Below are 27,824 nucleotides of genomic sequence, written 5' to 3' on the forward strand. Positions count from 1 at the left end.
TTTGTTTGTGTGTGTGTGTGTGTGTGTGTGTGTTTGTTTGTTTGTTTCTGTAAGGGGTCTATATTAGTCCGGGGAAGTTTCATGTTTAGTTCGGAAAGTTTTTATTTTATTTCAGGCCAGCGCGCGCGCCAGATTGGGGAGACGTCACGTGACGCGGGTTTATAATAACGAAAACTTAGTCTTTTTATTTCTCTTTAGGTCGGGATGTTGAACAGACAACATGTATAGAGACGGAATGTACACAATGTAATTTCTTTTGTCATTGTAGGAAATTGACATTTTGATCACAGTTCACCAGCAGTGCATGTTTTGGATTTAATTGAACCGGTGGAACTTTAATACACATTTAACGATTATTTTCTTAAAATGTACATTTTTCAGCACCAGTTTGTAACACAGATTAGTATTTTAATCTAGGAGCGGACATTTTATTGTAGCATTTCACTGAGATTTACGGACCTAGCAAGCAATTTATACGGCATTGCAATTTTGTTTCTCTAGGAAAAGTCTTGAGAGATATCTGCACCACGTTGTTTTATGAACCTTAAGTACATGTATGCCCTGCTGACTGCAAATTTTGGGGTCGATTGGACTTGTAGTGTCCGAGTTTAACTGATAACAAGGATGTGGATTTTTTTTTTCAGAAGAGATGTAAGAACAATATTAAAAACCAATTGTTCAGAGAACAATTGAAGGTCTTTCCACCAGTAAATATCTATTTTGATATAAAAATATTAAAGATCAGTCTAAAATGTCAGTTCATATGGCTTTATGATGTACAGATATGAATTTTAAGCAAAGGTCATAATCTAGAACGTCAAATTTACGTATGACCTTTACCTCAATTTCAAGGTCACGAACTGAGGATCTCAAATCAAAAGACCCTAGGTCTCTAATATGAATGGTTAATAAGTTATATCACTTTGCGCATAATTTTAGATATGATAGGGGCTTAAACTCCTGTTTATTGACTACGCACCCTTTCAACCAAAATTATTAAGTAATGACATGTCACAACTAACAATTTAGTAAAAATAATTTGTTGATATCTTATAAGGTAAATGAAAATAAGTGAAAATAAGCCAAAATCAAAAATTTTGAATATGACCTTGACCTTTGACCTTGACCTAATTTTCAATATTTTGGACCAAGGATCTCAAATCAAAAGACCCTAGGTCTCTAATATGTATGGTTAATAAGTTATATCACTTTACGCATAGTTTTAGATGTGATAGGGGCTAAAACTCCCATTTATTGTCTACGTACCCTTTCAACAAAATTATTATGTTACGACATGTCGCAACTAACAATTTAGTAAAAATAATTTGTCGATATCTTATAAGGTTGATGAAAATGAGTGAAAATAAGCCAAAATCAAAATTTAGAATATGACCTTGACCTTTGACCTTGACCTAATTTTCATTTTTTTGGACCAAGGACCTCAAATCAAAAGACCCTAGGTCTCTATCACTTATGGTTTACCAGTTAGAAATGCAAATTCTTATATCAAACATAAAAGGGGGGATAACTGTCATATGGAATCTATATACGGCTTCGGTGAAAATAAAACAGAACATCCTGAGGATATAACGAGCAATTTGGAAAAATAAATTTGTCGGTTTCTTATACGGTTGCGAAGCCTTAGAGATAACAAGAAAAACAGTGTTCGGGGAGATAACTCTTATTTGGGAAAGTATTCGGTTAAAACGAGTTGGTTTCAAAAGCATATAAACTGTTCGATATCATATTCCAAAAATCTAAGCGACATCTTGCGAAACAAAAAAACAGCGAAGGAAAAAAATTAGGCGGAAGAAAAAAAAAAAAATAATAATCAGAAGAAATCCAATAGGTCTTTCCACGGAAAAGTGGAAAGACCTAATAATAATAATAATAATAATAATAATAATAATATTTATAAATCAATTTTCCACAGAACAAATGGTGGTATTTCAACCAGATACGATAGATTCTGATCCGATTTATATTTAAATTTGGTAACAAATATCATGTCCAGTGCCATATGATGGCTTAATGTAGACTTTTTTAAAATAAGAAACATAATGTGTTCTCCCGGGTTTGAAAAAAATCCTCTCTGGTAACATATGATAGATTACTTGACAATATTTTCAAAAAATGTATGTGTTTAACCACTCAGTAAGCGAGTGTGCTATTCCATAATAATGTAAAATATTTGGCCTAAATTGATATAATTGTTGGAAATTTTGATATCACATAACTTTGCCCTGGTCATCTTACAAATCTTGCACTGCCCAAATTCCCGCATTTGCCTAGTTTTTTTAGTAGACTCTTGAACAACCAATTTTAAAGTTTTCTTCTTCCCATAAAGAATACGATAGAATTTCATCAATACATCTTGGTTTTCTAATTTGATTAAGGGTTTTCCAAGCATCAAAAACCTCTTGCCAAGATTTATTTGATGACCTTTTAGTAGGCCCAATATGACTTATTTCAATAAAATTTACTTGCTCCACAATAGAGACTAATCTCACCAGCTCTGAATTCGAATTATACAAACGTCTCACCCATGTAAGTTTTAGTATCTGTATAAATGCTTTTAAATTTAGCATTTTTAATCCACCCTTATAATAATTTTGATATAAAAGATCTCGCTTGACCTTATCTGGTTTATTATCCCAGATAAAAGTATACATTTTATTTGTTAAATTAAATAACATATTCTCATCTGGACTAGGGATATATAGTAACAGATGATACATCCTTGATATTAGATGGCTCGCCAGAATCGCTCGATGCATCTCTTCGTGTTCTCTAATTGTATGGTGAAATCTCGGAACTTAAGATTGATATGAAAAAAAAACAAGTGTTATTTGGATAGGTAGCAAAAAACATAGTCAGGATCAAATTTGTGTAAAGTGGGGATTGAAATGGGGCTCCGGTACATTTAAACTACTTGGAATTACGTTTTCAGTCGACCTAGATAGAATGTCACTTATATCAAATGCATCAATTGAATTAACTCTAACTTAAAATCTCTATACAGCTTTTGTAAAAAAAAATCAAAACATCCTTCGGATATCAGAGGCAATTTGGTAAATACATTTTTTGGATTCTTTGCAAAGTCTTAGAACAATCAGTGTTCAGGGAAATAACTCTGATATGAAAAGTATTCAAGTAAGCGATGTTTGTTTCAAAAGCGTATTAACTGTTCGATTTCATATACCAAATAATTAGACGACAGCTTCCAGCGGAGGAAAAATATTTTGTGGGAAGAAAAAATATAAATTTCAGAAAAGAAAACAATCGCTGGTTCTACTTTAACGTTTTATTGATTAAAATCCAATTATTGAAAGAACAATTGAAGGTCTTTCCACCCGAAACGATATATTGATGTGAAAAATGATAAAATCTAGTTAAAGGTATTATATATGGATAGATGTATACTGATTTAAAAACAAATAAATGATGTGGTTTCTACATTTTGTATAATTTTCTGTTTGAAAAAGGAGAGATAATTCGTCATTTCCCGCTTGCTTCTTCATACTTTAACATTAAAGACGTGCAAACAAATCTATACTGCCGGATTACACCTTATTTGGAGGTTATTGAGCAAGGTCTTAAAATGAAATGACACTTAGTCTCTACTGTATGCGGGGAATTGAGTGTTATTCCAAGATACACAATTTACTAGAAGTTGTACTAGAAGGTAATTTCCTTTAAATGCCAATACACGTTTGTATGTAAGATATTTTACGACGTGTCGCTTAGTATCAGTTTAGTAAAATTATTTTGTCGATATCTAATAAGATTGATGACAAGATTTCAGAATCATAAGCATAACAAATTCGAGAGATATCTACCAAACCTCTTTACACCTAAGAAAAAAAAACGAGGCAAAAGAAGAAATAAAATAGATATAATTGTTGAGAAACAATTGAAGGTCTTAACACATCATTTTCTAAATGATTGACGAGAAGTTACTTTAGTTTACTCAAAGTTACTTTTGGTGTCCTAGCATAGGGTTTTCCATAATGATTCAATAAATATACGGGATATATATATACATATATCTTTCTCTGAATTCAGGATTTAATTTGTTACTTCCGGTTTAAAAAATATGACTTCCAGTATCATATCAAATCATTAATCACAAAGATTCCAAATATTTATGGTTTCCTTATACTTCATTACATTGTTTCTTATTACATTTTTTATAAAAGGAATGGACAAGACTTCAACCTGTCAATTCAATGTCTTTTCCGGTTGATATAGTCAGGGTCGTATGCCACTTTAAAATTGCATAACACCATATTGCTTTACTACGAACCAACTTGTAGAATAATTAGCCTTGAATTAAACCAATTTAAGGACTTGTTCTCCTATAAGATGCTGTTTAATTGAAATATATCAGATGTTCGTCATAATGAGGTAAACATTTTGCTCTAAACATTTAGGTTATATCTGCTTAGTTCTAGAGTAGATAAAAAAACAGGGAAAAATCAAAATATGGTATATTACCTTGACCTCTGACCTTAACTTCAATTTCAAATTAGTGAACAAAGGACTTCAACCTACCAATCATTGTATACAGTTATAGATAACTAATGTAAATAAACTCATCATAGATACCAGGACTAAATTTAGTATATACTCCAGACGCGCGTTTCCTAAATTCTAAATAATTATAAATTTTATAACAGTAAATTTATATACAGTATATACAGATATCAATGACAATTCATGTCAGCATACAAAGTGCTGACTACTGGGCTTGCGATGCCATCGGGAAAATAAATCTCCTCAAGCAGTGACATCGACGCAGTGGTTGTAAAAAATCTCATCATAAATACCAGGACTACATTTCGTATATACGCCAGACGCGCGTTTCGTCTACATAAGGCTCATCAGTGACGCTCGAATCCAAAAAAGTTTTTAAAAAAAGGGCCAAATAAAATACGAAGTTGAAGAGCATTGAGGCCCAAAATTCCTAACATTTTTGCCAAATACAGCTGTGGTAATCTATGTCTAAGGTAGAAAAGCCTTAGTATTTCAAATAATTCTAAATTTTATAACAGTGAATTTGAAAATATGACCATATCAATGACAATTCATGTCAGCACAAAAAGTGCTGACTACTGGGCTTGTGATATCCTCGGGGAAATAAATCTCCACCAGCAGTGGCATCGACCCAGCAGTTGTAAATAAACTCATGATAGATACCAGAACTAAATTTAGTTTATACGCCAGACGCGTCTACATAAAACTCATCAGTGACGTTCTAATCCAAAAAGATTAAAGGGCCAAATAAAGTGCGAGGTTGTAGAGCATTGAGGACCAAAATTCCTAAAAGATTTGCCAAATACAGCTAAGGTAATCTATGCCTGAGGTAGATTAAAATACAGAGGAGGTAATAACTCTCATATTGACACTTTCGTAAAATCTTTTTTCGATTTCTTTTACCATATTTACTTTTACAGAGAACATAAACGAACAATAAAAACAGTGTTCGATAACAATAAGAAGTATTCAACTTCACAAGGTCGGTCTACAAACGCAAAACTTTTCAATATCATACTTATGCAAAAAAATCTATATAAAAGCACCGTCTTGCAAAACCGCTATATACTGCATGAAACAAATTTGTTAGAAGAAACAAAAATCAGAAGAAATACAACAAGTATTTCTACAGATATGTGGAAAGTTCTTATAATCAGAACGAAATATAGAAGGTCTTTCCAGAGAAATTTCGGAAATCCTAAATAAAAACAACATTTAGTCAGAGAACAGGAGAAGTTTTTTCCACTCGAGATGATGTAGTTTGATATCGAATTCCTAATATCTCCTTTAGATAGTCGTTGAATTTATAGCTTATTGTACCCAACGGTTTCATTACATTTTGTGCGGTAAATGCATGCAGTTCGTTACTCCGGGTTGAAAAATGTCAATGTCGGTAATTTTTAATACTAGTATAGTATATGATATTGATTTCTAATTGAAGGTTCTGTTTAGTTTTACACTAGATAAATACCCACCAAAAGATTCTTCCGGTTCACACAGGGTCACTTCTGATTTATTTTTTCATTGTCATATGGCTTACAAACTTAGGCATATGGTTTAATGTCGTATTCATGTACAGTTGGGTGCATACATAAATATAACGTAAAGGAAATACACTTTAATGTTACGTAGACATATAGAATATAGTAAATTTACTTCAATTTTGAGCTTTTCCTAGTCAACGAGCGTTTGCTCTTAAATGTCCACTTGCTGTCTTATTCATGTTCACCGATTTAACTCAAATCTCATATTAGATTTATAACAATGCGTAACATTTATCAAAATTAAAAAAAAAGAGCCTAAAATAATAGATTTACAGGGCATGGCAAAATTATATGTAGTATCGTCTCGCGTGTGTTTTAGTCTAGAAGCAATCTTATTAACCACCGAATTGACCTGCGATGACTTCTGATGATGATAACAGCAAATTAACGGGTGTGTTCTAGTCTTTTTTTTTAAATGATCGGCTTTGATTTTCAAATTTTTCAGCGACAACGCTCATATAAACCTACAAGTGTGATAAATTCTGTCAAGCACTGTACACGTGAGATAGCTAAACAAATCCTGTCAGACAAACGGACAGACGGAAGAGGTCGTTTGTGTCTCCAACAACGCGTCGTGCGGGGCACAATCCAACAAGATCTTAAAATCATTTCGAATTTAGATTCATATTAATTTGCCATTTGGTTTTCAGAGATTGGTCTGTTTTTGGTGTTTTGAGTTGTACATGATACTCATCGTGAGTCGACAAAAACGAACTCGAAAGTTACAGTGGGTATCGTATTACTGGGAGCCTTTAGATAGCAATACCAAGGACATACTCACCATAACATCTGGCCTTTTTTTGCTATGTATGAATTTTAATTTATGTTTCTAGTGTATAATTCGGAGTTGATTATGACGTCCATTATCACTGAACTAGTATATATTTGTTAAGGGGCCAACTGAAGGACCCCTCAGGGTGCGGCAGTTTTTCGCTGCATTAAAAACCTATTGGTGACCTTTTGTAAGTGTCTGTTCTATGGTCGGGTTGTTGTCTCATTGACACATTCCCCGCTTCAATTTTTAATTTTAGTAATCATCATTCGGACTTCATCAATAGGTAAACCGGCCACTCATTCTAAATCTGACAATTAGGAGATTTTTTTAATACCAATGTACACATGAGCTACGCAAACGGATGCTTATATAATGAGAAATCAATTTAGCATAGTGTATTATTATGAATTGCATTAAAAGATATCTTTGGTATGCATCTCATATTGAGAATAAATAATGATCACTAATTTGTTAACGTTTGATTTCATCGCAGGGGAAGCTTATTCTATTTACGTAGGAGGCATGGTTCATTTGACTCATCTTGCAATTCCCTTGTTTTTTGTCGGACGCAAATTTGTTCTACCATTTAATTTCTATAATTCACCTTTTCATGAAAACGTCCGATTTTAATCTTTTCTACATACTTTTAATAAAAAAAAATAACCAACTTAAAACAACTTGTAATATGATACTGGAAGCAATTCTATCTTCTTTTTTTATTTAACCAGAGGATTATTTTTGTGTTCTTGCATTAAAATCATCCTTTCAATTTAGTGTACCGTCATTTAGATGCTCAGCTCAATACACATGTTAATCATATTGATTTTCACAGTGGAAAAAATAAAGGTGAGTTGATAACAAACCAATATAAATTCAAACACAAGTTTAAAGATAAGTATACACATGGAAAAAAGTATTGCAACACCTTGATTTGAAAAATCAGTCTTTTATTTTGGATGGAATATGATAAAATATTTGTAAAATAATATTGAAACGTAGTTAATGATAACATTGGCTTTAAAACGAACAAAAAATGTATGAAAAAAAAGGTTTTATCGAACCAAAATTTTTATAACAAAATGAAGTGTTTTTTGTACAAAAAAATGCATTTTACAAGTTTTACTGCAGTCGAACTTTACAATGTCAGACATTTCAACATTAATCTTTAGATGATTATTCACATCATGTTTGGTCGATATACGCCAAATAATTAGTACTTTGTGCGCAGCTTCCATTCAAACGTATAACCGCATCCTAATGTCTTCTGATTCCTGCCATAAGTCGACTCATTTGTTGCGAAGCTAGCAGCAACCATTCTTGACAAAGGATATTGATTATTTCATGACCTGTTTGAACTGGGGTGTCCTTTCGTGCACTTTACGCCCAACAATGTCCCATATATGCTCGATATGGTTCAAATCGATAGGGCCAAGGAAGATAAACCAAATTCCATTGGAACAATGGATCTTCCTCCACGACGTTAATTTCCAACTTTGGCGAGCTCTGCACAATATTGGATACGGGCATCTGTGTTCCTGTTCGTAGGCAAAGGTCGCCGAAATGGTATTATCGCAAGATAACCAGTAGCGATGAGCCGATCTTGAACAGTTCTTGCTTAAAGGCTCATGTATGGTCATTATTCTCTTTTTATGATTGTATTGTTTGCAATAGGTTTCCTTCTGACCAACCTTCATTATGCTTAATTTTCCCTAGCACATGCTATAGGGGGTCTTCTTGACCTCGGACGGTCTTTAACATCGTTTCTTGCCTGATTTGTATTCTCAAAAAGACTTAAAGTGGAATGGAGATGACCAACAATACGTGCAATTATCACAGCGGCATACCTGTTTCCCTCATGCTGGATATCTGCCATCTTGCTGCAGTGATGAGTTGTGGATGACCAATTACAAGGTGTCAATAACATAAATTTATAAACTTGGTTATTTTAAGTGTTGAAAACAATGAGGATTAAAACATCTGTTTTAGTGTTAACGAGTACAGTAGCTGCATGTGCAGATAAGAACTGATAGAGTCGATATTTATTGATTAAACTCAGTTTATATTTAAATAATGTTAAACTAGTTCTATTTCAACAAATTATTTAACAAAAAAATAAAAGTATTTTTTTAATTTGAATTTGAATTTGGTGTTGCAATACTTTTTTCCAGGTGTATATATAGAATTATGGTATTTAACCTTTTTGTATAGAATAAGCGTACTAATGCTCATGCACATAGCTGTTCTTTACGTCTACATTGAGAAACAGAAGGTTACATACTAAAAATACTAAACTCCTAGAAAAAGAAAAATCCATTTTAAAAAGACAAAATCAAAGGTTCCAACACATTAAACGAATGGTAAACAAATGTTGTGTTCAAGACTTGGTACAGGCTGTTCCTGACTGAGAATCGAATTATGTAACTGTTTATGACGTTTGTTGAAACATTGTGACCTCTGAAATATGTGTTCCACTAGAAACACCCTTATGAATCTTTGCTTATATGACTTTATGTCTTTGATATCCTGTTTCATCTCTTCCAAGAAATTTTGAAGTTTTCGAACCTCCTTTGTCACTTTTTCGACTTGCTCGTGTAAGCTTTGTTCTGCGTAATGAGAATAACTGTAAAGTACATGGAATAATCTACTTACTAGTATTATTTTTTGCCAGTAGAGATTCATAGTATTCAGACATTCCCGGCTTTTAATTTACACGAGTCTTGGACGTTTCTGATGAATGCATGCGCATTATACACATTTTACCTTTACCTAGTGTTAATTCATTTTCAAACGGCTTGACCTATACCGCGTCAGGGAGGTTATTATTAGTCATGAGGTCATTGTTCCGCACATTGGCAATATTAGAGAATTACCTTTTTTCCGTTCATAAATTATAACATGTTATAAATAAAATATGATAAAGTTCCCTTTGGCAAAGCTGACAAAAAATGTTTTTGACATCGTTGTCCCATTGTCGAAATATGTATCAAATGAATACATATCCAGCTTGAGATTTGTGATTACGAAAGTTCTCAAAAAATAATAATGAAATAACACATGGTGTCCTCGAGTATATCGAATACACAGTACATAAAATATTAAGATTAAGAATCTTGTTCAATACGATTGGTACCGCTTATAATATTACAGCCAATGGTTTGTATTTTAAGATATATTTCATCTTGAGATCCATGAAAACAATACTGTAAACCAACTTGTTTTCGCGAGAGATTTATTAGAAAATATAGCGAATATAAATCGTCGCGAATATGTATAACTTGGATCTTTACTTATCAAACTACATCAATAGATAAGAAAACCGCGAAATTAAATAGCTGCGAAGTGGACTGCATAGTGTAAAACGCGAAATAAAGTATCTGCGAAAATAAGTTGATTTACAGTACTTCAGTTCGATAATAATCGGTTTCGTGTGTCCGATTGGATTTCACATACAAAAGTCACGTGATAACGTCGAAAGTTTATGCAATGTTTTCCACAATACAACGCCATTTGTATTTTATATTGTATTACTGAACAAACTCTATTACAAAATTTCTCGCTACAACAGTATACATACTTTCAACCATGCTCTAAATTCCCTCGATTTCGCGGGTGTGTTTTACATGTTCTAGTGTCTTAAAAAAAAATCGTCTTTGATTTTCAAATTTGTCAGCGACAACACTCACATTAACCTACAAGTGTGATAAAAATATGTCAAACATTGTACACGTGAGAGAGTTGATAAGACCTGTCAGATAAACATACGGACGGAATAGGGTTTTATTTGTATCCCACAACGCGTCGTTCGGGGCACAACCTAACAAGATCTTCAAATCATTTCGAATTTAGATACATTATAAATTGCACTTTAGTTTTCAGAGATTGGTCTCTTTTTTGGTGTTTTGAGTTGTACACGATACTCATCGTGAGTCGACAAACACACATTCGAATATAACAGTGGGTATCGTATTACTAAAAGCCTTTAGATAGAATACCAAGAACAAAGTCACCATAACCTCTGGCCTTTTATTAATTTTGATTTACGGTTCTTGTGTATAATTCGGAGTTTAGTATGACGTCCATTATCACTGAACTAGTATACATTTGTTAAGGGGCCAGCTGAAGGACACCTATGGGTGCGGGAGTTTCGCGCTGCATTGAAGACCAATTGATGACATTCTGCTGTAGTTTGCTCTATGGTCGGGTTATTGTCCCTTTTACACATTACCTGTTTCCATTTTCAATTTCAGTAATCATCTTTCGAACTTCATCCATATGTTAATCGGCCACTCATACTAAATCTGACAATGAGGAAACTTGTTTAATACCTATGTTCACATTACCTTTACATTTAATAATAATATTACTAACTCAAGGGCAGCAACTCAACAACGGTTTATATAATGCTTGATAAAATTTCAGGACAGATAAAACTTGACTCGATAAACAGGATGAACATTTTCACCAGTCAGATTTGTTCACATTTACGAAAACGGATGCTTTTTTTTTTATGAAAAACCAATTTAGTATAGTGTATTATTATGAATTGCATTATAAGATATTTTTGGCATGCATCTCATATTGAGAATAATTAATGATCACTAATTTTTTAACCTTTGATTTCATAGCAGGGGAAGCTTATCCTAGCTTTTTTCCGTAGGGGGCATGGTTCATTTGATAACTCTTGCAATTTCCTTGGTTTTTGTTTATTATCTTATTATCTCTACTTGATCGTTTGATTCAGTTCAAGCATCAGTAAACGTCTATTGCTTTAAATTATGCTCATCATATATTCATCATATATGTGTTGTTTTGCTGTGGATGTACTAATTGGTTTCATAAATGAATACCCCGTATTTTTTTGTTTTTCTAATACATTGTCGGATGAAATGTGTTCTTCCATCTAATTTCTAAGATTAATATTTTCATAAAAACGTCCGATTTTAATCTTTTCTAAATACTTTTATTAAAAAAAATAACCAATTTAAAACAATTTGTATCATAATACTGCAAGCAATTTTATCTTTTTTTTTATTTAACCAGAGGATTGTAATTATGTTCTTGCATTAAAAATAATACCCATTAAATTTATTGAACTGTCATTTAAATTGCTAAGCTCAATACATGTTTTAAGCAAATTGATTTTTACAGTAGAAACATAAAAGTTAGCTGATAAAAAACCAATTTCAATCCAAACACAAACTTATACTGTGGATTCATTAATATTCGTTGGATATTTTCGTGGATTTCGTGGGTACATGATTACCACGAATTTAAATGTTCAACGAAACGTAGATTGTTTATATACTTTGTATGCAGATATTGGCATAACCACAAAATCAAATATCCACGTGAATGCAGTTTTACGTCAATCCATGAAAATTGATACCCACGAAAATAAATGAATCCACAGTAGATGAGTAAATAAAATTATTGTTATCAACCATTTTGTATAGAATAAGCGGAGTAAAACCAACGCACATTGCTATTGTTTACGTCTACATTGAGTACATTTTTGTAACAGAGGGTTAAATACCAAAAATACAGAACTCCCAGAAAAATTCAAAAATAAAACTCTATTTACAAAAGACAAACTCAAAGGTTAAAACACATTAAACGACTGCTGTATTCCAGATTTGGTACAGGCTGTTCCTGACTGAGAATAAAATTATGTAATTGTTTATGACGTTTGTTGAAACATTGGGACCTCCTCCGGAACATGTGTTCCACTAGGAATACCCTTAGGAAGTTCAACTAGTAATACTCTCTGCTTATATGACTTTATGTCTTTGATATCCTGTTTCATCTCTTCCAAGAAATTTTGAAGTTTTCCAACCTCCTTTGTCACTTTTTCGACTTGATCATGTAAGCTATGTTCTGCGTCATGAGAATAACTGTAAAGTCAAGAACATGGAATAATCTATATTTACAACATAGATACAATTGTAAAATAAACACTGACGCTATTTTTTGCCAGTATACATTCATAGTATTCATACACCCCCGGCTTTCAATATACACTGTTCTTGGACGTTTCTGATTAATGTATGCGCTGTAGACAAATATTAAATTTATAGTATAACTAATCAGCGTATTTGAATATCAAAAATAAGACAACGCGTGACCGAACGACGCATGGATTAAACGAGTGCGCAGCACGAGTTTAATCCATAGCGGCGTTCGGTCACAAGTTGTCTTATTTTTTATATTTAAATACGCCGATTAGGAATACTTTTTATTACATTTGCTAATGGCTTTTTTTTGATGAAATTAATGTAAAAAATGTAAGGAACCATATGTTTTCCTACGCATTCACAATTTGTTTTGATCCGACGTTATCGACGTCTTGACAACGCCTATTGTTTTATGCCGTCAGAGAGTGAAATAACCACATTTATTTCACATGGGAACTTATCGGTTTTTATCTAACTGGGAAATCAATGTAATTCATTGCAACCAATATAATAATTAGTGTTAATTCAATTTGAAACGGTTTGAACATTATCGTGTCAGGGAGCAATATTAAAGAATTGCCTTTATCCGTTCATAAATTATAACATGTGATAAATAAAAAAACAATAAAGTTCCCTTTCTCAAAGTTGACAAAAAGAATTTCGACATTGTTGTCCCATTGTACAAATATTTATAAAATGAGTACATCTCCAGCTTGAGCTCGCGATTTTTGATTTCGAAAGTTATCAAAACATAACAATGAAACAATACATGGTGTTCTCGGGTAAATCGAATTCTGTACATTAAATATTTAGAATAAGAATCTTGTTCAATACGATTGGTACCGCTTATAATATTAAAGCCAATTGTTTGTATTCTAAGATAAATTTTATCTTGAGATACATGAAAACAATACTGTAAACGAACTTATTTATTAGAAAATAACTCAAATATAAATCGTCGCGAATATGTATAACTTGAATCTTTACTTATCAAACTACTTCAAAAAGATACAAAAAAAATCGCGAAATTAAATCGCTGCGAAGTGGACTACATACTGTTAAACACGAAATAAAGTATCCGCGAAAATAAGTTCATTTACAGTTCCTAAGTTCGATAATAATCAGCTTCCAGTGTCCGGTTTGATTTATCAAACAAAAGTCACGTGATAACGTCGAAGGTTTATGCAATGATTTCCACAATACAACGCCATTTGTATCGAATTGTATAAACAATTCCACTTTACGGTATATTTTTATCTAGTTTAAGAGGATATAGGAGAAATGGCTGAAATTGATCTATCTAAAAATAAAACAAATGCATGGCAAAATGTATTGTAATAGGAGTTTTTCAACATAAATTCAAAACAATATCTAAACCAGAATCATCATGTTTGTCACTATTTTGTATATGACTTGAATTTATAAACAATGATTTAACATTGAAATGAGTATTAACTTCATTTTATGTATACTGTCCCATTGTTTAATATAATATTTTTTTAAGTCACAAAATTGTCAAAGCATTCAAAATATGAAATTGTTTGAAAAGTGCACCGAGATAGTTTGTTTACAAACTTTGTATACTGGGCTTTAAAACCTTGTGAAAGAAGTTACTGTAATTAAATTATTTTCTCAGCTATCTTATTACGAGCGTACATTGTAACTGCACGGTCGTATTTAAACATGTGTGTCTGGTGGACAACAGCATACTATACTGGACCATGAGTCGGTTTTACAAAAGTACTGCCGACTAAGTTTGATCGAAATTGAACAATTCAGTATACTTACGATCAATCTTAATTGTGTAACAATACATAAACCTCATAAAGAGATAAGGTAGATAAAGATTAAGATACCAAACTGAGGGGGAAAGCAAGAAAGTAGTGCGCACCAGTTCAAAAGTCATTCAAGCTGGAGCGCAACTAATTAAATCTCCGGCAAACAAAAATATTTATATTTACATGGCACCTAAAGGGCTCAGTAAAGATTTAACCACAAAAGTTAACAAAGATAAAAAGATAAAAAGATCAAACCTTTGATATTTAGTTTAATTTCTAACTGATATGACTACCCTGCACTAAAGTCAGTTGAGTATTTTGGTTCACAGTCTTATCTGACAATAGAGAGGTATGATACGAGCAATTTTTTGAACCCTGAAACTGCAAAAAACAAAGAGTTCAATTATTCAAGCCTATCAATATTATGAGAAATTTATTGATAAATCAACATGCTATTGGACAATAAATGATTTAGTCTAGTTTTATTTGGCCCAGTTGTTTAGAGGAGAAGATTTATGTAAAAGATTACAAAATTTACGAAAATTGTGAAAAAAATACTTTAAAAGGCCAATAACTCCTAATGGGGCACTTGAGAATTTTGGTCATATGGACTTTTTTGTAGATACTACTTTGCATTAAATGAATTGCACCCTATGTTATATTTTTTGCAATGATTGCCATCTTGGTTGATGGGTTGGATGGAGTCATCGGATAGACTTTTTAAACTAGACACCCTAAGGATGACTAAGGCCGAAATTGCGGTTTATTTTGGTCTAGTAGTTGCGGCGAGGAAGATTTATGTAAAAGATAATAAAATCTTACGAAAAATGGTGTAAAATCGACTTTGAAACGCTAAAACTCCTCATGCGGTCAATTGACAATTTGTGTCCTGTTGACTTATTTGTAAACCTTACTTTTATCATAACTTTTTAGTTTTGGAATGCAGAGAGTCGAAAATTATCATAAATACCCTCTCTTTTAGTATTGAAAATCTAATTGTGTTTAAAACTTGGACTTAGGTTCAGTCACAACTTTCCACAAGAGCCTATGCAATGAGCCGCTTATTGCTGTTTCAAAAAAAGATTGAATGAATGGTGTCATCCAACAAAGTTGATTCCATCACTGCAACAAGTGTGTTACGATATATATATCCACTGTAGACAGTGGAATTTCAATATTTAAAGCTTGAGGTCTACCGAGCTTTTTCAATAATCAAAGCTTAACTTTTGAGAGGTAAGAAATATTGAAATACACGAGTTATGGTGGTTGAATCCGTTTCTTTTATGATTGTTATTCTCGATTTTTTAAAATTTGCAGAAAGTTGTGTATTTCATATGTAACGTTATCAGACATGGTAGATTTTTTTTTAATGGACTACAGTATACCTTACGGCACCATGAGTCGGTTTTACAAAAGTACTGCCGACTAATTGTGATCGAAATTTAACAATTCAGTATACTGACGATCAATCTTAGTTGTGTACCAATACACAAACCTGTCAAATAAATAAGGTAGATTAACATCAAGATATCAAACAAAAACTGAGGGGGAAACTGAACGGGGCCTAGCGTGTCAACTGGGTAACCGTTTCCTGTTATGCATAATAAACCGTCATATGAATCCACGCTCAGTCTAAATGTCACATACGGGAATAAAACTTAAAAGCAATTGACTCTGCCAGTATTGAAAGACAAAGATATATCGTGTCGGTTAAACAGTTGGAGACTGTAGCCTCTAAACTCATGTATTGTCGATTTCATTCGTTTTTCATGCCCCCCCCCCCCCCCCCCCCGTGTATATATGTTGGATTTTTGTTTTGTTAAAACAAAAACCTGGCATACACAGTCTAAATTGTTTGAATCTCCACGAGAGTAAACTTTTAAATAGTCATGTACAGTAGTTGTCGTTTGTTTATGTAATATATACGTGTTTCTCGTTTCTCGTTCTGTTTATATAGATTAGACCGTTGGTTTTCCCGTTTGAATGGGTTTACACTAGTAATTTTGGGGCCCTTTATAGCTTGTTGTTCGATGTGAGCCAAGGCTCCGTGTTGAAGGCCTTACTTTAACCTATAATGATTTACTTTTTAAATTACTGGGATGGAGAGTTGTCTCATTGGCACTCGCACCACATCTTCCTATAACTTATAACGTTAATTTCTGTGTAATTTAGGTCTCTTGTGGACGTTTGTCTCATTAGCAATCATACCACATCTTCTTTTTATATATGATATGGGAAGAAATGTACATAACTACTGCCAAGTATCCTCAGGATGATTACAATTGGATAGTTGAAATCATCAAACTTGTAATAGGGTAAAGTCTGAATTCGTCCATTATTGTCAATGTCGGAGAACAGATCACGATATGAAGCAGATCTTCTATTTTTGGAAGTATCTTAATAATATGTTTGAAAGATGGTTTCATTGATGAGCATAATGACGTTGAAAGTCATATACATCAATCAAGTTCCGATTTGAAATGAGATATGAAATCAATCAGAACCTGCCGTAGTGAAATTGTTTTAACGTACATGTAAAACAAAAGGTAGAAAGGGGAAATATTGCATTTCCTTATTCGCTTACCTCCCGTCGTCACTAGATATAGCTCTCGCCCTGTATTTTCGTAATGAAACTGATGCATTTGAATAACTGTTTACTGCATCTTTCTCCAACAAGTCGATTCTTTTCTTTTCTTTAAGTTTCATGTCTATTCCTTGCAAAAAATAGAAAGCAGAAATTCATTATATGTAACATCTCACATATTTAAACTTCACGGTCATGTATTACGTTTATCTTAAATGTGCGTTCATTTTTTCTACCCTACCACATTTTAAAAGTGTTCTACCTTTTATGCTTTTTGTTTTTTGCTATCATATGTATCAGCTGTATTAGTATTTTCGTTTTAGCATAAATCAGGCCTTTTAATTTCTGTTTTAATCTGTTTTTACATTTTGTCTGTCACGGAGCCTTTGTTTATTTACTGTATGTATAGGTTTTGTTCATTGTTCGAAAACAGTGCTACAGTAGTTTAAATTGTTTTGGTCTCTGGTGGATTGTTGTGAGTTGAATTATTGGCAATCATATGTTTTTTTGGTTATGTTTGTAGACAGATATGGATTTCTTTCTTTGTTAACGGCCATACGACAACTTATGGCCGTTCGTTTCTTGTTAATTTGCATGTACTAAGTCAGGAATATGACATTTTTTTCTCTTCCTATGAAGTTTTTGAGCTTTTTATTTTGCCTTTTGATGAAAGGAATTTCATTTTGAAATTACTTTAGATTCGGTATTTTAGTTTTTTTAGTTTTTGGTCTATGGATAGTTGTATCCTCATCTCGTTAGTAATCATGAACGATAATATGCAGATACAATCTTTACGATTTTGTACAATCATTGTGTCGATTTTGCTCAATAATGACGAGAAATATACTTCAAAAAACATATTTTATATGGTACCAGCTGACAAAGCAGCTTACAGTGATTATTAACAAACTAAGGTTTCAACTCCCTCAGGCAAAGTTGACTTCAAATGAATTTCGCTCGGATACCAAATATTTGGCTTTGAGCGTTTCTGATGAGGGTAAATCCAGAAAAGCGCTTCGGACGCATTGAAATTATTAAACATGTTGTTTTCAATTTTGTACACCACTGGGTCGATACCTCTGCTGGTGGACTATCAATCCCCGAGGGTATCATCAGCTCAGTAGTCAGTACTTTTGTACTGACATGATTTAACAAACTTTTCTAAAATTGTCCGTTTTTAAATTTTTAAATTATTAAGAAACTAAGGTTTCCACTCCCTCAGGCAAAGTTGACTTTAGATGAATTTGGCTATAAATTTTAGGTATTTTTTTCATATAGCTCTTCAACGGTTTCGGTACTTATACATCCTCGATTTTCAAATGTTTGGTTTTGGTCTATATTCTGTAATCCTTTAATTTAAAGGTCCCATGCTGCTAAAATATAATAATTGTGGTGCTTGTACTTACTGAAAACATTTACTTGCTTTGTGTTGCTGACATGGCAACATTTATCTAAGATAAAAAAGAAAGCTCTCTTCATGTGACTAAGTATTATCAGCGGTGGTATCAAAAGACACCTGTCATAATACTCTTGGACAAGCGAAAATCGATGAAACTTCCAAACCAGTTCATTGTTGTCTTGAGACCTTGTAAATGTATGCCTGACAAAATAAAACATTAGAAAAATTAAACCGTTACGTAAACTAGTACGGTGACCAATAGTCGTTAATGTCTGTGTCATTTTGGTCTCTTACGGACAGTTGTTTCATTGGCAATCATACCACATCTTCTTTTTTTTTATATTGATGTTGTGTAAAACATTTTCGTTTTGGTCCAAATATTAGAATATCTTTGTAGACAGAAGTGTGGGGTACCTACAAAAACAATTTTTTCACATGCAGTTATCAAAAAAAGTATGAATCAAAATACCCTGCAAGTTTTGCACTTCCAAAATTTCAACCTTATGTGTGCAAAAGAAAAACAACATTACACATGCAATAGCTATATTTACAATGGATAGAAAGGCCTCCAAACCGATGTCCAAATACGCAGGTAAATTAAAATTTGTAAATCAACACAATCGACAATTAACATTACAGGAGAAGTAAATATGATGATAATATAATCGTTCAGGCTGCTTTCTATTCCGGAACACTAGAGATCACCCCAGTTTGATAGAGATTTTGAGGTAGGTGTTGATTTCAGAAAGTCGATATAGCTTCTCACTCTGTTGTTACGATATCTCAATTCTGGATTTGACCGCTTATAAAATAAAATGTCAATAAACAATCGCAAATAATTGCGTGTAGAATAATAAAAATTGAACACATTTTTAAAGAGAGTATTTATGTGTGTTGCTGATTCACAAACTTTACTTAACATGCAGTCTGTCGGCTGTTTTTCAGCTTGTGAGTTAACCATCCTCAATTAACATTTCACAAACCTGCTGAGTTTAAGTTTCGACTCCATGCTACTATCTTTTTTTTAAAGTTTAGGACAGTTAACCCCATGACATCATATGCTTTCAAATAAGAGAATAAAAATATTGGAACCTATCCAATGTCTAATTAAATTGTTTTTATAAATTAATCACATATTGGGCATTGATCTTGTAAGTTCATTCTTAATGATAGTTTCCTCTGTTAATAAACCAAAACACACATAAATACTTAATGTGTATGTCTATCAAATACTTACGAAAACATTGCTATGAGAAAATTGACGAGAATGATATGCGTCAAAACCGTATAAACAGCTAATAACATATAATTTATTTCACTGACTTCTGGGCATCTTGTCATTGTTCCATTCTTATACAGTTCCGGATCTTTGGTACAGTCTGTTTCTGTCCCTGTCCATCATGAAACAAAATGGTATATATAAAGGCAACAGTAGTATACCGCTGTTCAAAATTCATAAATCGATAGAGAAAAAACAAATCCGGGTTACAAACAAAAACCGAGGGAAACGTATCAAATATAAGAGAATTACGACACAACAGAGACATAACACCGAAATGTAACACACATAGAAACGAACTATAATGTAACAATAGCCATTTTCCCGACTTGGTACAGGGCATTTTATGAAAAAATGGTGGGTTGAATCTGTTTTTTTGGCATGCCAAACCTACCTCTAGCTTTAATGGCAGTGTTAATTATAACGATATTGTAAAGAAAGATACCAGAGGGATATTTAAACTCTTTAATCGAAAGCAAACTGATAATTCCACGCCTAAAAAAACGATTTGACGACTGAGCATCACGATCAAACCAACTAAACGGGGGTTGTGAACTCATTAAAGGAAAGAAGATCCGGTTTCCATTAACATTCGAAGAAAAAACATATGTTATTAGTAACTTACAAATATCTTGCAAAAACTTTCAAGTATGCTTATACTACTTGTTTCTAGAAATGTTCTTGTTAAAAAAAAAGACTCCATAATGGCGAAGAACAGCTTCCAAAAAGAAGCTTCTTCGCAATTTATACTGAGTAAGACTATTTAATCGGAGGATAATTATAATTCAGATCACTGGGCAAATTATCTATTAGCACAGCAATTTTCCAGGTCAATCAATTCTTTTTTTATTATTATCGTTATTAACATTTTACATGTGGCATTAAGCATTAAAAAAAATTGTCCAGTTTGAATTTTCTCTCATATTATTTGTATTTAATAACTGACAATGTTTCATCATCGGTATTGATACTATTGCATATCTACAAAATGTATAATAAAAACGAGGTACATACTTTGGGTTTTTAAATTTCAAAAATAGGAAGTAGACATTTTGAAAGTGGCAATCACAATGTTTGTAATGGAATCTAATTTGAATCTGTCCATCTGTGTCAATATCACGAAAAACAGACGAAGAAATGAAAAAGACATGTTTTTTTTTGTTGTGTCATTAATACCATAACATGCATTTAGTAAAGACCAGACCGCCACTCTGATTTTTTGCATTTCCAAACATTTGGTTAGTACTGTCACAGTGTTAATACTACTAACCTTAAACTCGGATTTTTCACGTTTTTTAAGGCCTTACACTGATATATTATTTTTCATTTTTTTCCTGTAGTCTTTAATGTCTTTGGTTGATATTTAACTCATTCGGCGAGCATATCATATTTTCTACGTGTTATATGTAGACAAGATATCAATCTAATCTATCATACTTGAGAATAATTATTCATGTGTGTTCAGATTTGAGCAGCCTTGCAAAAAGTCATCTGCATACGGTTTGAAAAGTCTATGAACGCATGAATCTGCACAGATTTTAGACCGCCAAACATGTTACTTATTATCTAAATTTTTGGACAAATTAAACCTACAGTACGAGAACAAAGACTCATAACGTTAAAGTATTACCTTGAAATGTATCTAAAAACAGTTCTCCATATAACTGCCAGTATGGAATGTAAATAATTTCTTTAAAGAGTAAATATCCTGGTTCTGAGTTCGGGTACATTATCGCATGGTAAATGATGCCAAACCCAAAAACAAACACGGCAAATATCAACACAAAGAAAATTATGTCAAAAATCTGAAACCAAAACATATATTGTTTTTCATATCAAAAAGGATGAACTATGAAAAACATCTGTCAAACTATTCACAATTAAATTACACTGTGATATAAAACACACTTAATGTTTTTGATACTTGTCGTTGTCTAGACAAGTTTTATGTTTACATACATCAACAACTAAGCTTAATGTTTAATCCGTTAATCGAAGATTTTGCTAATTCTGCGACTGTTGCCAGCAAACTGGAAAATGTAAATAGATAAAATAGTAATGGTCAATTTTGGGGCCATTTTCAAGGTTCGCATTTAAAACCATATCTACTTCATAAGAAAAGAAAAATGCTTTAGGGTAAAACAAAACTATATGTTAAATTATAAATTGAAAATTGCTGGATAAAAAACAATAATGGTACATTTTATTAACAGCCTGGCTTTTCTTACTCAGTCTGTCTATGTTATATTAATAAATTCTATATGGTCCTCCAATGTTCGATAACTGTACTGAAATAAAAAACTTTCATACAAGTTGTTACTGGTGATATATGTTACGTTATTAATGCCGATTCTTTTTTTAGGGGAAGGGTTTACCTTTGAGAGAACAAATATGTAGTGCAATGTGCACTTTCAAGTTTTGAACGCTGATTACTATAATCAGCAGGAAATCATACATCTTTCTCCTTTTTATATATAAAATTGTGATAATATTATTAACGGTACACATTTTAATGCACTTGTATAATCAAATTTGGAATTTAAGAAATGTAAGTGTATAAAATGATAAGTTTGTTGTTTTTGTTGAAATAACCGTCCGTTATGTGTTTCATTGACGATATCTCACTGCATCTCATTTCATTTACAAAGAGATTCAAAAGGATTTCATTTTCATTTTCAAGATAATCCATCACGTTTGATTATTACCTATCCAATATATGTATATCTTGCTGTGTGTATTGTCTAATACAACGAATTGTGTACCTCCCACTATCATGACGTCACATTACATTGTTTTATCTAAGCCGTCGTCGGTTTATTGTAATATTTGTTAAATTTGTTAATTACTAAATAATATGTAATGAATAGATACCAGGCTTAATATTTTGTTCGCCAGGCGCGTGTTTTCTGTTTAAAACAGTCATAAGTGATGAAAAAAACATAACATTTGAAAAAGCTAGATAAAGTACAAAGTTGAATACCCCACATATTGATAGTTTTTTTTTTTTTTTTATCTAAGCCTTACTAATAAGTCTTATGAATACAAAACGCGCGTCTGGCGTATCAAATTATAAGCCTGATATCTCTGATAACTATTTGTAGATAAACACATATTTATACGTAAAAGGATCTCATATATTATTTATGTGTGAGAATTTTAAAGATATTTAAAACAACACGAAAGAAACAAAATACTATAAAACAAATACTAAACTACTCACCAATCTTCCAATCATAATCACTTTAGGACCAATGGCCGTTGAAACGATAAAGAACTGCATACTGTTCAGTATAAATGTTCCAAGTGTAATTGCATACATTGCACGTGCGTAAAAAAAATCGTCACCTGATAAGGTCAATCGAAGAAGAACAGATGTGTAAAAAAGAGAGTACATGAATACCTCAAAAATTGTCCAAAACTTGAACCATGTGATATACTTCAAGAGGGCAGTATTCAAAACAAACGCCTACAAAGTAAATATACATATGTTAATCAAGAACAGAATAAAGATCATTAAGCTAGTTTGCAACCATATGCTATCTTTTGTGTTTAGTTTATGTTTTTGAGGGTGAGGACGGGAAGGGTGGCGGTTCATGAAACTCAGTTATCAGCTTTTTTATTGTTCTTCTGTTTTGTTATTTCGTCTTTTTAATTTTTAGGCTTGGTGTCTTTAGTGTGCTCATGTTGTTTCCACAGGTTGTGTATGTGTCTATTGTGATTCAATCTTTTTTATTGTCGCTGATAATCTTTTTGGTTAAAAAAATGAATCTGAGAAGTATATCTGATCTTGTGAAATGTGTGCAAAGGTAAACAACATCCAATCTGTTACTTTGAACAACTTAGAAATAGATTGATGGAATGAGGTATTGTTCAACTGACTTTATTCTGGTGATCAGTTTTTTATTGGTGGTGCAACCTAGTAGTTCCCATTGAGCAATTAACAACTTTCGCTGGAAAACTGACAATTCTAGTCATTTAAAATGAGTGTCTAGTTTCGATTTGCGCTCTATGATAACGACAGTTAAGACAAAACAGATGATATCAGCTTCCGAATTGTGAACTTGTCATTTCAAGTAGGATTATTCAAACAACGCCTGCACACGGGATATATATCACTAAGTTGATACGACTTTCCAGGGCTTGTACATCCTATCATGATTTCTTTGATAAAGGGGTTGTTGCTAACTGCAGCTTTTCAACCAAAAGTTTTAAGTGGTAAAGATGAAATCAATTGAACAAACAAGTCAGAAGTCTATTTTAAGGAACACCATAACAATTATATTTTATAAGACAGGCGAAGGGGGTGGATGACCTTAGGTGCTACAGAGAGGATACTAGATCCTGCTTCCCATGTCACACCCGTTTTGTTGCTAATGGAAGTACAAACCCGGTAATAAGTCACATTCAGGAAAAAGAGTGGGATCGTTAGAACGACGTAAGGAACATATCCACTATCATCTTTCAAACGGATCTGGATATTTTATAACGATCAACCGACTGCTGATGGCGTCCGTAAAATCTGCGAAGGAATGTGACTTATTACCGGGTTTGTACTTCCATTAGCAATAAAACGGGTGTGACATGGGAAGCAGGATCTAGTATCCTCTCTGTAGCACCTAAGGTCATCCACCCCCTTCGCCTGTCTTATAAAATATAATTGTTATGGTGTTCCTTAAAATAGACTTCTGACTTGTTTGCTCAATTGATATCAACAAAAAATATTTGCAACAAAAAGTGAAAGTGAAACCGCAAGAAAAGATGACGTCAACATAAAAAACCACTGTATGTTTAGTGGATTGTTGTTACATTGATGATCATATCATATCTTAGTTTGTTTAATATAATTCTAAAAGGTATCTTAATTTTTCCAACTAAGGAATACACCTAGTTTGATACGTATCACAAAAAAAAAAGCACTTAAGCCATTTCGTGCGTCTGAACTGCTTTTCTGGATTTACGTTCACCAAGTAATTCTCAGCCTTAAATCGGGAAGCCAATGGTGTATTTGACCTACAGAAGGTTCCATATTATTACCTGTCTCAGTTCTTCTGTCATCATAGATGTTGCCCATCCGAATATTATATATTCTTTATAAGATATTCCTCCCTCAGACACCGGGTGTAAATCTGTTAGCACAAACAAGGAAAAAACCACAAGGAATGCAATATATGCCAGCTGAAAAAATAATGTATAAACAATTAAATGTCATGTACGTAAAGGGTATTGGTTCGATCAAATGATTTTATCTGTTTCTTGCAATATTTGTGCATTGCCTGTTGTCTATTGTTAAACATGTTGTACTTAGTACCATGAATTAAATAACGCATAATTAGATGATAACAATTTTTACGTCAGTTGTTTTCAAAACAAAATTTTAAAATATAATTGCACCACGTATTTTTAGTTCAATTGACCTAAATGAAAATAAACAAGATAGAACACTAATAAGTTTAAAAACTTACAATCTGTAAAAATAATTTTGATATATGTTACGAATTAAGGTATAATATTATATTTAGGGAATTTTGCATTAAAACATCAGGGACTGGTAATGAGGTGAAATGGCAAGACTATTTCTGCGTCATAATAATTATTTCTTTTACATTTTGAATATGTTTAAATTAAAATCTATAGAAATTTTTTATAATTTGTCAAAAATGTAATTTATAACATGCTAAAGAAAGCTGGCTTGTCATGTCCTAGATGTTTTATCCATTTGAATGCCTTGAAAAAATTTGCCGGGTGAACCCCATTTTCCTTTTTGTAAATCTTTTATATGTATAATTATAAACCATCGGTAAAAGTCTTACAAAATTTTAATTACTTTTTAACAGTTTTTAAGAACTTCAACATGTCATTGATAAAGCAATGAAACGTAAAAAGAGAATATTCTCCCGCCAAAACTTCAATGGCTAATATCTCAAAAACAAGCACGGCGACCTATATATTTTTTTTGGCTTTTTGGATTGCTTTATTAATCCCCTATCTATACAAACTAGTGTTTTGAAAAGTTAATTACTTTGAAACTGAAAAGCGAACTCCCTTAATAAAAAGTTTAGGTGTTTCACGCTACAGATTGTGCACAATTGTCAGATTTTGTATAGATAATGCATGATACATTTTAACCTCAATTTTTTGTGATAAAAGAAAAGTACCCCATATAATTTCAAAAGATAAAATATAAGATAGCTTACAACTTTTGGACTATTTTAAATCTATTTCTGAAATTAATTCTTACATACTTGTGATTTTTTAACCCTGTATATGTGAAATTTTGAAATTGTTTGTATATACATTAAACGACAAATATATGTAACGTTTAACATTTTCGGACGTCAGACACGCGAATCAATGAATGTGTTTGTAGAAAGATTTTTTTGTGTTCTGTTAAGTTGTTCCTTTTAATATTGTAACACGATAATGACTGCTGTACCCATGTTTAGACTATTTTGTTTCTTATGTCTGTTTAGTTCACGCATCATTGTAAATATAGCGGAATTTGATCAGGCTGTCATCAAAGTGAGAGGGTTGGCGCTATAAAACCAGGTTTAATCTATCATTTTCTACATTTGAAAATGCCTGTACCAAGTCAGGAATATGACAGCTCTTGTCCATTCGTTTTTTATGTGTTTTGTTATTTGATTTTGCCATGTGATTATGGACTTTCCGATTAGATTTTCCTATAAGTTCAGTATTTTTGTGAAATTACTTTTCAGTCTTGAGATAATAAAAAAATAGGGAAAAAAATTGTTTGATTGTAAAATGATAACATAATTATGTAAATTCACAACACATTCTAATGTAAAAGTTGCTTTATTTGAGATATCTCTCCATGTGTGACAAAGTTGAAAAAAAAATAATTAAACAACAAATATTCAGTATTTGTCAAATACAGCCGTAAATATGATAAATCACATAAATTGCTATATTAACTAAACAAAAGTGTAAACAAATGAAATACATGTACATATTACTCTCGAAATTTGCATATTTCATGAAAAATCAAGATCAGTTTTTATCTGCTATTTCGAAATCCAAGATTGAGGAAGACATCATAGCCACCTTAATAAACCGTGGGAGGTCTTAATAGCCATCAAGGTCGTTAAAAACCCATCAGCATCATCTGTCACCTTAATCGGATACCAGTGGTTTTTTTTTGTGTGAGTAATTTTGCGTGGTATTGAACCGGTATTACGTCAGTTTAATAAAAATTTTGGCTGTTTCCTGACCATTTATCGTATGATCGATATCAACATTTATTTTATTTTTTGCTTCATTGACGGTAGATGACTGGTCTCGTGACCATGTTACAAGTATTTATCAACATCCCTTCATTATAGGCTGCTTGGTATCACTTCACAAAAAATCTATTTCAACTTTGATGAGTTTACGGTATGTGAAAAATAACATAATACTTGACGCAGTTTATCATGTTGAATTTCGGCAATCATGAAAATAAAAGAGGTAATGCGTTATCAAAGAGTCAACGCTAATAAACTAGTTAATACAGTAACTTAAATTGATATTCACATTTTTTTGTATTCTTCAAATTGTACGTGTTTTTCTAAGAAAAATTAATACTTACCAAACTAAAAATAAATTTTGTAACAGGTGAGTTGTAAAAGTAATAAATATTTTTTATTCTTTGATGAAACTCAATTTCATTCCATTGTTCTGCTAAGCCTGTTTGATTTTGCATTTTAGTAGACTCAATTCCAAATTTTGATGACCATACTGATTTAACATTTGGAAAGTCTCTCTGCTCGTGTGAAATATATCGGTTGTTTGCTATTTGAGGTGTATATTCTCCTTTTCTGTCTTGAATCATTATGCTTTGTATCATAAATGGTACAAAAGCAGCAACAATAACCTAAACAATTAAATGTATGCAAATAAATTAATACTTAAAGATGACAATATATATTTACAGTTTTCTCTTTTGTCAACAGTGAGTTAAATGAGTAATGGATATGGACTA

At 32.3% G+C, this 27,824-nt stretch overlaps 1 protein-coding gene across 1 annotated transcript in view; it reads right to left on the reverse strand.

Annotated features, from left to right (window-relative positions):
- Positions 1 to 12,375: 12,375 nt before the first annotated feature.
- Positions 12,376 to 27,824, reverse strand: part of LOC139503624 (transient receptor potential cation channel subfamily M member-like 2) — a 30,089-nt gene continuing 14,640 nt past the window's right edge. The window contains exons 11-18 of the mRNA XM_071293443.1: positions 27,432 to 27,716; positions 24,881 to 25,021; positions 23,067 to 23,312; positions 21,477 to 21,651; positions 19,805 to 19,958; positions 18,575 to 18,768; positions 17,169 to 17,298; positions 12,376 to 12,746 (exon numbers count right to left, since the gene is read on the reverse strand). Of these exons, the coding sequence (XP_071149544.1) occupies positions 12,533 to 12,746; positions 17,169 to 17,298; positions 18,575 to 18,768; positions 19,805 to 19,958; positions 21,477 to 21,651; positions 23,067 to 23,312; positions 24,881 to 25,021; positions 27,432 to 27,716 (1,539 nt within the window). The 3' untranslated portion in view covers positions 12,376 to 12,532. The remainder of the gene's footprint in view (positions 12,747 to 17,168; positions 17,299 to 18,574; positions 18,769 to 19,804; positions 19,959 to 21,476; positions 21,652 to 23,066; positions 23,313 to 24,880; positions 25,022 to 27,431; positions 27,717 to 27,824) is intronic.

The sequence above is a fragment of the Mytilus edulis genome, chromosome 14 (genome assembly GCF_963676685.1).
Source record: "Mytilus edulis chromosome 14, xbMytEdul2.2, whole genome shotgun sequence".
In the NCBI taxonomy this organism is placed as follows: Eukaryota; Metazoa; Mollusca; class Bivalvia; order Mytilida; family Mytilidae; genus Mytilus; species Mytilus edulis.